Source organism: Panicum virgatum, chromosome 1K (genome assembly GCF_016808335.1).
Source record: "Panicum virgatum strain AP13 chromosome 1K, P.virgatum_v5, whole genome shotgun sequence".
Taxonomy (NCBI): domain Eukaryota; kingdom Viridiplantae; phylum Streptophyta; class Magnoliopsida; order Poales; family Poaceae; genus Panicum; species Panicum virgatum.
In genome coordinates this window covers 9,329,315-9,341,448 of record NC_053136.1, presented here as the reverse complement: position 1 = coordinate 9,341,448, position 12,134 = coordinate 9,329,315, and the positions used below count along the sequence as shown (strand labels likewise).

The 12,134-nt window shown below is 42.3% G+C and overlaps 1 protein-coding gene across 2 annotated transcripts; it reads right to left on the bottom strand.

Annotated features, from left to right (window-relative positions):
- Positions 1-1,529: 1,529 nt before the first annotated feature.
- On the bottom strand, positions 1,530-6,411 carry LOC120686237 (serine/threonine-protein kinase fray2-like). Of its 2 annotated transcripts, none has more exons than XM_039968446.1 (9): positions 6,142-6,411; positions 4,882-4,980; positions 4,436-4,806; positions 3,577-3,637; positions 3,431-3,487; positions 2,395-2,463; positions 2,201-2,266; positions 2,042-2,110; positions 1,530-1,877 (listed from the first exon to the last, which is right to left on the bottom strand). In XM_039968446.1, the coding sequence occupies exons 1-9, from the start codon at positions 6,250-6,252 to the stop codon at positions 1,788-1,790; spliced, it is 993 nt and encodes a 330-aa protein (XP_039824380.1). In that variant the 5' UTR covers positions 6,253-6,411; the 3' UTR covers positions 1,530-1,787. The 2 variants fall into 2 exon arrangements, with proteins under 2 accessions (XP_039824380.1, XP_039824438.1); XM_039968504.1 differs by having other exon boundaries at positions 3,431-3,484; positions 6,142-6,410.
- Between the last annotated feature and the right edge of the window lie 5,723 nt (positions 6,412-12,134).

Genomic DNA, 12,134 nt, shown 5'->3' with positions numbered 1-12,134 from the left:
GCCGGTAGCGCATCCTTGTTGGAAACATTGCGATAAGTATCAAAAAAGCCGGGCTTTCAACAAGGAGAATGGAAGCACCGAAGCACTTCAGAAGTCAAGCTTGCACAACTGAACTGGTTGACATGTCACGGGCGTAGAGTTTGCGGTATCGGCAGTAAGGTTTGCTCCAACAGAGCCTTGTAAACCGCCCCCCACAGGGGAGTTTTGGGGGGAAATTTCCTCCAACGGTTCCTCCCAAAGCTCCCCCTATATATGAGGGGAGTTGAAACTCCCCCTATATATAGAGTGGGTTTCAACTCTCTCTATATTCTAATCACATCGTTTCTTCATGATATTAATCTTGTTTGAGTCCCGTAACATGATGATAATACGTATTATGACAGTACAAATACTGTATGATTTTTTTAAATTCAAAAACGATAAATAAATAGTTAGTTAATGAGTGATAGTATATAGAGGGAATAGATATGAGGGAATGGTTGGAGAGAAGGAGTTATAGGGGGAGAAATCTTTTGGAGGGAGGTAGTAAAATACAGTAAATAGTACGTTTGGTGGGAGTTGGATGGGGGAATAGTTGGAGATAGCCTAATCAGGCCGGCTGAAAAATTCAGACCTCAAAAACGAATTATTAATGCACAGTAGCTCGGTAGTGATGGCTGCTGCTGTGCTGCAGCTATCTCTACAGGACCTACAGCCAGCCACTACAGTATTTGCATCCTGGCAATAGTAGACTACAGCTAGCTTACGTGCAGGCTGCAGCCGAACAACTGTGCTTTTCAGCTCACAGCTGCAGAACTGAGCGTAGCTTGGCTGTTAAGATTCTTTGTGGTGTCATCTGCCTGTTACAGGGTTTGAGTTTTCGATTCGGCACCGGCGCTTTGCATTTTTCTAGATTTATTCTAAAATTTAATCTGGGCTATTCTTTTTCAGTGGTAGACGACATGTCCGTTAATAGCAGGTGCCAACAATGACTTTGTCAATCTCGATGATTTACCAACTCAATCTGTCAAAAATGTTTATTAGGATAGAGTTGCATACACATTCATAAGGATGAGTGTGCATACGTTTGTGAGCGTATGCTATATTGTGTTTCTAAAAAAAAGAAATATATGCATGGGATAGGCCGAGACGTCTTGGGCTTTAATACGTTACCTTTGGCACTCCACAGCTTTCGTCAGGATTTACCTCTCTACGAAGAGCACTCCTTCCATTCTCGGCTTAACCTTCACAAAAAAAAATACAGAAATGCCACGGTACCAAACGTCACAACATCAACACGTATACAGAAATTATAGATGCGTATAGTTTCTTTTGTATGTCAATACAAATAACCACGTCCACGTGAAACGGAAACGCTATGCACACAGCTCAGGCATACGGGTACCGTGGTCACAGACATATCGTACGCCAGTAGTGCGCCCCAGTCGAACAAAAAAGCAATCAGTTGCGAAAACTGCAAGCTTAGCCACAACCCTCACAATCGGTTCATCGCCCAAGATACAGTTGACGGACAATTTCAAAAGTCAAGCTTGCACAACTGAACTTGTTGACATATCACGGGCTGAGCTTACCGTATCAGCAATAGTCAGGCCGGCTAATAAATTCAGCTTGAAAGAGAAGTCTGGACCATAATAGAAGAAAATGAGCAGCCACTCGTTTACTGATCCTTTACATAACATTGCTCGATACTTTCCACACAGTTCTATTACATAGCATTATAGCAACAAGCTAAAAAGTCTAATAAATTAGTTACTGAAAAACCATACAGTCTGGCGGCGCCCAGAAGTTCAAACCACGCCATTCTCATACATCGAGCCGTCTCTGGTTGTAGCATCTTCGGCCATGTCAAGCTCGACCATCGCAGCATTGACAAGAGACTGATATGAAACAGAGGCATTAGTATATCACTTCGTACAGAACCAAAATGGTCGGTGATACATTTTTTTTCTGGGAACAAGACCAAGTGCTACAGATGGTGATCTCATGGCGACATGAATACATAGAAGGAAATAAAAGAAAAAAACAATGTTGAGAAAACAACCTGAAGCCTCTGTTCGGCCGTCTTGACTCTGTCATTGTAGTCTTGAAGTTGGAGAAAATGTTTGTACAACTGCATATAATGATTTCATCAGACAAATTACTGCAGTTCTACACCTACAGATTTACATAGATAAGCAGCCAATAAGTGAAGAGCAAGTACATCTGTAACAGCTAATTGTCGTTCTGAAGAGACTTTGCGTGCAGCAACCAGTTCATCCTCTAATTTCTGCAGTTTTACACGAAAAACATTTCATGACTTATCATCAAAATTTGTACTAAAGATGGCCAAGCAGTGGCTCTCAAATAACAACAGGGCAAATGATGACAACAAAATCCATAAAAAATCCATAAAACCTGAGCTTTCTTCTGCAAGTCGGCAATGTGCTGTTCTTTTGCTGCAATTTTATCTTTCATCTGGTGAACCTGCAAAACTACAACATTCAAACTCGTTTCACAATATAAAATGCAAGGCATTTAAATCATTGAACTGAAGTACTGATGGGCTTCGTGGGTCATCTCAAGAGTGACTAAGAATGCACAAAACTAAATAAATCTGAGTATGTCACTCTTACCATGAGTCCTACACCCACTGTGCTTCGCCGTCAAAAGGATACCATGATAATTATAAATCAGGCAACTGATTTTGATTTTTCTTAGTAAACAAGTTCCATGTGTTCCATGAATAATGCTTGGTTAGTCATCTACAGAATTCCAGAAAAGCAGTATATCTTTACCTATTTCTAAAGCATGTAATGTTTCCATCAAAAATTTTGGTTTGGTCCAACATGTATCACCGGGACCCAAAGCATATATAGTGAGAACCAAACAACACTATTGTAATCAAAATGGGCTAAAATATAATGAGAATGTCAAAACACGACAAAATCTGTGTCAAAGAGAACACATCGCAGAGAAAAAAATCAGACAGTATTTACAACCTACGGGGTCTTCGACCGTGGAAACGCACGGACATATTTGCTAGTCAAATGAAGACAAGCTAAATACTATCAATTCTGTCAACCAAAATCTAAAAGCAAAAGATGAATATTAAATGGACTGCAGCATTAAATAAGTATCTATATTTTGGCAATGAGATTAAGTTTTAAAATTCTGCAAGGGCTCAAACATCCTTGCATCTACATCCACAAGTCTTGGTGAACTCTCAAAACTTCCATATTAGTTTTAACATGGTTTTCATATTTAGCTCAAATTCATCTTGTATTTTTTTCCCAAAGCAATGTGGGCAAGTTTGCTTGAATGGACAGATTATGAAGAAGAAAGAAATTCATCATAGTTTTACAGGCACCCTCAGATATGATAGGGTAAAAATTGGTTTGATAGTGGCCAGATCAAACTAATACAGCACAAGATCTTTAATAAGATGGACTACCTCATTTTCAAGGTCCTCGCGCATCTGAATGGCCTTGTCCAAGTGATTCTTTTCCTGCTACCCAAACAAGGAGGAATTAAGATCAACAGTCAGTAAAGCCTGTTTACAAACAGCCATTCAGAAGAGCACAGAATAAAGATGTTTACATCATTTTGAAGACCATCACTGGAACTCGATAAATCTCTGCTATCACGACCTTTTGCACGGCTGCATAGAATATACTAGAAAGTAAATGCCTCGGTCTTCAAAATATTATAGGTTATCTAAGAAATACTTCAGTATGGCGCAGCGTTGTATTATAACTGGACATGTAAGCAAATTTTGGTTAACAAATAATGCTGTAAAAAAAACTTCACAGTGAGGTTATAAATCATGCAGCCTGCCAGTCAACAAAAACTTTATTAAAAACAGAAGAATGCAACAGATTAGGAAGATGCTCTTTGAGGGTCAAAATGCAATGAACCCAGTTACTTATAATGATGCTGTATACAAGTGCATGTCTGCAAAGTCACTAGTCAGCATAAAAGTATTTTGCACATTAGGGCAAAATAATATTTCATTCATCAAAAACTGCTCAGCAATCTAATTGTACAGGCAGGTGATCCATTACATTGTCAATAACTTAAAATATTTTGAGTGTATAGAGAGAGTCAGAGAAATTAATGCATGGCAACATATTGATATCATTGAAATTGGATGTTCAAAATTCTCTAAAGTGAAAATAATCTTTTCTTATTAATCTAACTAGACAGCATGGCTACAGCCATATTCATCAAGGATCATGTTCCGAAGTACTCAAATGCGAAACCCAGGTTAAGGACCAAGAGATGTTGCTGCATATTAATTTCAGATAGCTCAAAAACAACAATTGAACACACTGTAAGCACTTTCTTAAATGATATATATCGTATATGATGTTTTCATTAAATCATTTGAGACTTATGTCATTGTTATCAATATAAATATAAACATAACTCCAAAGGAAAAGTAAAATCAAAATGGCACCTGAATCTTTTTCTTGACCCGTGCTCCTTGTCTCTGTCATCATCTGAATCCATATTATGTATTTCTAGTGCACGATCATGCTCTCTAGGACGCCTCTCGTCTACTTCATGATCACGATCCATGGGATAATCAATGTCTCGATTGAAGCCACCATGCTCATAATCTTTGTCTCTGTCATGCTCACGAGATCGATCACTATCCCTTTCATGGTAGGGATCTCTTTCGCGATCATAGCTCCGTTCTCTATCCCTTCTGTCCCAGTATGGATCTCTACCATACCTTCTAGGATCTCGTCTAAAACCATCGCGACCAAAATCTCGGGGACCTCTTGTGCGCACTTCATTTACTCTAACAACGCGATTGCCTATTCTCTGTTGCAAACAAAAATAAGCATTGAATACAAGATGAAAGTAAGGCGCTAAGTAAGTTCTAAACAGGACGGATACCTTGCCATCCATGCTTGCAATTGCATCCTCCGCAGCTTTGGGGTGAGTGAAAGTAACAAAACCATAACACTTGCCTTTGACAGAATGATCATTTATCACCTGGAATGCACGAATTAATTAGGAAAAATGTTGTGTAATAATCTCAAAACAGCTCAAAAACAGTTGGTTACATCAGAAGGAACCGCCTCAAGAAAAAACCATAGCCTCGACTGCTAAATCATACTCCCGCTGTTCCAAATTATAAGTCATTTTGGCTTTTCTAGGTACATAGATTTTGCTATGCACCAAGATATACGCTGTATAAATACATAGTAAAAACTATGTATCTAGAAAAGCAAAAATGGACAATAATTTAGAACAGAGGGAGTACTAGCAAACAAGCAAAACAAAATTAAATTATATTGCTTTTGTCTTTCTGTATGTGGTTCACATTGGCAATTCAGTCCACATTTGCAACCCATGTACTCCAGATAAAGGTCCAAGAATGATGATGCCATCTTCATACCCCACTCAGTTGAAAAGAAGCAAAGGCAGTCAAGAATAAACCATAATGACCTCGAATTCATGACTTGACCTTCGAGATCCACTCGGAGCAGTTTGGACTTTGTAATCCCTAATTCCCCCAGGAATGGAGTGAACTAATAACAAAGGGGAAATAAGCATCCAAAAGAAAAACAAAGGTCCGGGGTGTAAATAAATACCACAACCACTAAAACTGACAAATCTGAACCCCAGCAGAACAATTCTACGCTCCCCAATTCATCTTGGCTTTAAATGAGTTTAGCCACCAAAACTGAGAAGCCGGACACTAACTCCTCCTTTCTCCTTTGGGTTCTCATTTTTCTCAAAGGAGAACATGAACTGCGCCAGCTCCCGAGATCCCTCACTCCAGAATGAATAGAATGACAACCCTCTTACCGCCTACATAATGCACTAACATCTGCAAATAATTGTCATCATCCCACAAGATACCACTAAAGAAACACAAAAACAAAAGCAAAAGGAACCTTTCCCGAGAAAAAACTACCGCAATCACCCAACTGAAAGTCTGAAAATTTTCACCAGAGCAGTGGCAGAAGAAACCCTTATTAAAAATAAAATCAGCCCGCTTTTCCGCCACGCTCCAAAAACATATCACCGTCCGCCGCCGCAGGCCTCACTCCACCGAAGTGACCCATCAGCGCCCCCGCAAATCCTTCGAGAGAGCAAGCGCGGGAGCTAACCAGAAGGGGAGGAAAGGGGGGAGGAGCGGGGCGGGACCTTGACGGAGACGATGGTGCCGTAGTACTCGAAGGCGTTGCGGAGCATGTCCTCGTTGGCCTCGTAGGGAAGGCCGCCGACGTAGACCGAGGTGACCTCATCCACCGCCATCTCCCCGCTCGCGGCCGGCGGGGACGGGGCGCTAGGGTTTTGGGTTTTCCCCGCTCTCGCTCTGTCTCGCCCGCTCGCTCGCGCCGCGACGACGACGACCGGGTGGGGAGGGGAGAGAGGAAACGGGAGGAGGGAGGGGAGCAGGCTGTCGGATCTGATGCGGAGAAATCACGGATCGGCGCGTCCCCTCGCCGCCCAGCCAATCGCCGCCGTCCGTTTCGCTCACGAGGGGAGCAATGGCTTGGGCTGGGCTGGGCTGAATGCACGCGTGCACAAAGATTAGCATAGAGTGGGCTGGGCTGGGCTGGGCTGGGCTCACGCTTACAGTTCTCACCGTCTTGGGCGGTGATTCCTAGGCCTTTTTTTTATTTTTATATTTAAAAAAAAAATTCAAAAATATATGTCGAATAGAGAAATTTTCAAAAATGGGTGCCTATCGCCCCCTAATGGGCGACAGGGTGCCTGTCGCCCCATCCAATGGGCGACAGGACCTAAATGTAAAAAAAATTTACATTTAGGTCCTGGTGACCAGGGGCCCATTAAACAGTGAACTTATAAAATCGATATAAAATTATAGAAAAATCGGAAAAATACAAAATTAACTGTTCTGGATTCTATGAAATAAGATCTACAACTTTTGTTACATAAAGTTTTTCATTTGATCAATGTATCTAAATCAAGAAAAATAGTTCTTGTACCTAGAAAAATCTAAAATAATTCATTTGGTCTAGTTGTGCTTATCTAAAATTTACCAAACTTTTTTTATATCTCTTGGGAAATAAAATAATGGTACTGTAAAAGTTATGGCTTCTAATACTCAGTATAGCAGCATAGATAAATAACACATTTAAACTAGACATATTGCAAGATCTAATTTAAAAACTTATACTAGAAATGTTTTATGGGCCTACCAATTTTGTACAAGTCTATTCTCACCATATGCAACACTCTGGCTAAAGATGACATACATTCAAAGGATGGATCTTGAGATTTAAATAAAAGTGCATTAAAATGGTATTTAAAATAGAGCAAGATACATTGATCAAATGAAAAACTTTATGTAACAAAAGTTGTAGATCTTATTTCATAGAATCCATAACAGTTGAGTTTGTATTTTTTTTATTTTTCTACGATTTTATATCGATTTTACAAGTTCACTGTTTAATGCGCCCTGGGCGCCAGGACCTAAATGTAAATTTTTTTTACATTTAGGTCATGTCGCCCACTGGATAGGCGATAGGCACCCTGTAGCCCATTAGGGGGCAACAGGCACCCATTTTTGAAAATTTCCCTATTCGGCATATATTTTTGAAATTTTGTTTTTTTTAAATATAAAAATGAAAAAAACGCGTTATTCCTATGGGCCTCTAACTAGGCTTATATGTTTGGTTGTCTTGACATCTCGTTAGCCTGGCTTGCGGAATGCAAAAGTAGTCCTCTAGCCTGGCTTGCTGGAACGCAGATGGGGCGTTTTTTATTTTTATATTTTTCAATTTTATTTTTTACAAAAATATATTTTTGTTTTCAAAATTTACAGGAATATACCCCGGCCGCCCGGCTGCCGGGCGGCAGGGGCTTTTCTGCAAAAAGTTTCGCGGAAAATTTGCGTCCGGTCACCCGGCAGCGGGGCGGCCGGCCCCCCAGGCCACCCGGCAACGGGGCAGCTAAATCTAGTCGCCCGGCTGCGGGGCGACCACCTCTCATTCCCTTCTAAAAGGGCTGCCCCCTCATTTGGGCTGCCCCCCTCATTTGGTTCAAAAGTTCCAGGAAAAAATACGCGGTTCGTCGTAACACTATTTATACACCATATCATGGTCTAACAGTTCATTAGTACTGCAAAAATGTGCTTGCATTGCAAGATAGCATAGACGAAGTTTGAGTACGGAATATGAAAACCAAGACGACAGGTCCATAATGACAATAGAGAAACAAGTGGCAACAACTAACCACCCCTGTCATGCCGACCTCTCTTACATTGTGCGTGTACGTGATCTGTAGAGTAGCTATGACAGTCCGGTGGCCTCACATCTCTGGCAGGACGGCGTAACAGAGCCACAGGTGTATGCAAGCTGGGATCATTGTCCTGGGTAGGCGTAGCAAACAACCGTGTAAAGTCGTCGAAATTGGCCTCGTCGTTGTCTCGAGACCACCCTACAGATCACCAATTTTTTTAAGCAACATTCAATAGGTGAATGCAATTCCGTACAAATTATTGTACGTACCCTGTGTTGACGGTGGTGGTGGTGGTGGATAGGAAGAAGCTCCTTCATATTCTCATGGTGGCGGCATAGGGTGATACGAAGAAGGCCCTGCTCCGGTGAACTGTTGTGATCCTGTTGTCAGTCGAAACCCACCGGCGAGCAGCGACGGGCAACACGAAGAGCCGGGAGGTTGCTGGGGCGCTGGCAGGCACTGCTCCCTCGTCGACGGCCCGCAATTCCGTCACACGCCCGGAGGATGTGTGAAAACCGGGCGTGCCACCTGACCTATACCCGATCAGGAGGGTGCAGACGTGCTCCGAACAGTTTCCTGCATACAAAGACACGTGTAAACGTAAGTCCGAGCCGTGGTCGGCTCCCCGGGACGACTCTTGCATCGGCTTTAAAGAGCCGATCGAGTCCCGGTGTCAGATGGGATCTGATTGTATCCAGATATAGTAAATAAAGCAAATAACTATAAAACTGCTTCAATTAAATCTAATTGATCTAATCCACGATAGTAACAGCTTCACTGCTAGATCGGAACATCCTACACGTGACTAGGCCTAGCGAACATAACAGATAACTAAACCACAACCCAAAACAAAGGCCTAAGAACTAGCAAGAGCCGATTCCCGGAATAATCCCTATCTGGGCTAAGATAAAGCATCTATTACACCACCGGATCATCCAATCCGTTTGCAAGGCCTAACCTAGCAGATATTACGCCAACTCTTAAGATAAGAGCAAACCATAACAGATCAGATCTACTAAACATAAAAGAAGTAGGGTGTTGCCTTTACGCAGCTAACTCTATGCAACAAGAGCTAGTATAAGATGATAACATGGTCGCGTAAAGACAACATGATATTCGTAGACAATAAGCAACAAAGCACGACAGATCTACTAAAAGTCATGCTACGAACATCAGGATAACTAGTACTACTCGCCATCAAAAACGCTTCAGTACGAGTAATACCAAGGTAAAAGCAAGAACAATGCTGCCCTGATCACGCGAAGCGATCAGGGCAGCATGGCGCTTACTTGGATGAAACCCTAGAGTTAGGGGTGGCGGTGCGCCGAGGTTTGTTGTGGTGGAGACACCCGCCGTGTGTAAACGAATGCCGTCATCTTTATTCAATAACATATGGGTACATATTTATAGTCCGAAAACTTCTTGCCGTGCAAGGCAACCCCAAAACTCTTTCGTAACCGAAAACTAGCGGTAGATTACAACTCAATAAAGACTCTAAGATTAGATAATACGATCTGGACTCTTTCCTCCACCGGCCCAAATCTTCATGAAGCTTCCAAATATCAGCCGAAACATGCCGTATAGTTGTGGCAGATTCTGGTCGTCCTATTGTTTCGGTAATTCCTGTGAACACCGAGCGAATCTGGACGTGATTCCAGTTGTATTGGAAAGCTTATCTCCTTATCTTTCCATGCATATCTAGAACATCCAAAACGGAGTCCATATGTGGCCTGGGCGTCCATTTTTGTGCGGCCTCTTTCTGCAGTCCGAACCAGCCTCGCGAATACACTGGGCTTCAACATGGATTAGGCCCGTGACCCCATCTCAGCTTGACCCTTGAGTGCCCAATTATCATTGTATTTGGCCAAACTTATGATATAAGCCTGGCTAAGTGAACTCCTTTACCGTGGGCTTTTTCTGACATTTGGCCTACCAATCCTGGTCAAATTCTGGCGATAACACATGCCCCCCAAGTTTGGCCAAATATGATAGAATCTTCTAAGCGCCAGCCGTAAACCAAATAAGAGCATCATCTCCTCAAATCTTCTTCTCATGCCACTGATGGTCTTGCCCCCCGAGCTGATAGATCGGCTATTAGCCAACTGACTTTGTGACCGATTGCTTGAACCGGCCTCACGCCTTCCTCGACCAATCTCAATGTTGTTGCAGACCGGTCCTAGTTTTCATATTCCATGGATGGCGCTGACTTACGGGATCATCCTCAAGCTTCATCAGATCAGCATCAACATACTTGGCCTCTTCTTGATGATCGTTGATCGCCAGGAGTTGGTGAAGACATAGATATTCAATAGGTAGTCGATTCTCCATCGAATAAATAATAATGTGGGCTACATGGATTACCTGCAAAACAATCACTTGCCGGACCGGCTCTACAAAGATCATTGTGAATCGGCTAAAAGCCGATGGATCATATTTAGTTAGGCAAAAGTCATGCAAGCCGACCCAACATCAAAAAATCTCTTCCCCCACAAAAATATGCTATGTCATGCAAAGGGTGAGTGTGAGCTTCCAGGTATGTCTCAAAGCATTTACAAGTGCTAGCATGTATATACAGTGAGGGTATAGCATAAAGACACCGCATAGAAAAGCTCAAAAGAATATATCTATATTAGAACATGAGCAGGCAATTTTTAAGATTTTCAAAATAAAAAGCATCACCACTTAGCCCAACCAACTAGTACATAAAAGCATGACAAGCAAAAACCAGCAAGTACCTACACCAGTGAGCTTTTTCCAATACAAGGATCTTTTAACAAGCTTGATTACTCATGCCCTCAGGTCTTGCAGGTTAAAACATATTGCATTTGAAACTCAAACAAGCCTTTTGTTCTGTGCCAGGGGTTATTTGCTTATCAGGCCACTTCTTACCAACCAATGCTAAGCCTAGGTCCATTGAACCATTAGAAGCTTAAAGCAAGGTTTTGGTCATTCACAGCCTAGTCCAAGTTCATGCTAAAGTGCAATAGCAAGCAGTCCCGAACTAGATCAGTGAGACAAAACAAACCCACCTGGATCTTTTCATTATAGCACAGTATGGACATCATTCAGGATATAGCTACCAGGCATGTACAAGCTAGTAAAAGCAAAGTCAGCCTACACATACTAGTAGCCAAGCAAAGTGGTGACCATATTTCAAATTTTCAAAGGGTAAAAGCCATGCTCGGTATTAGATATTCAATATATTCAAATGAGCCTAACTACACATGGTCACCAGCATCCACACCTCAAAATATATACACGAAACACAAGTAGAAGCTACTAAGCATACAAGGAAGCTAGTGCAAGTGACAAGTGCATATACTGTATGATAATGCAATGGTGGGTTTGAATATTACCAATCAAATCGGCTGTTGATGAGCCGATGGTTAAAATCTCGTCAGGTCCGTACTTGCCACAATGCATTCTCATCACAACTTTCGACTGTTGGGAAGCCGAACAACCATAACCTGCCGTAGACCAGAACAACATATAATAGAACTAGTACATACTGACCTTGGGGAGAAATTGATCTGAAGTCTGATCAGTGAATTGTAGTTCCGTTCTTTGTCGAGGGAGCCGGAGTAGCTGTTGTATGACGTACATGCATTATCCTCCTTGTACTAATTCTGGCCCAATACGATCGGCTGCGTGCGAAGCAAAGAGTCGATGCCGATCATCGACCCTCATGCGCATCGTCGTCGTAGAGAGCTCTTCAAATGCTTTGTCGACGTGGATGAAGTAACCGATGTTGATCGCATCGAAAGAGCATAGAAGCCGAATCAGCCGGTTGATGTGATGAATGCCCTGACCCTCTATCCGTAGGGGTCGGGTGAGACGGACCCGTCCGTAGGCGACGAATGCCCTGACCTCGTAGGAGCCGCATTCGCCGATGTCAATGGTGTCGCAGGGACAGGAATAGCCGATGACGA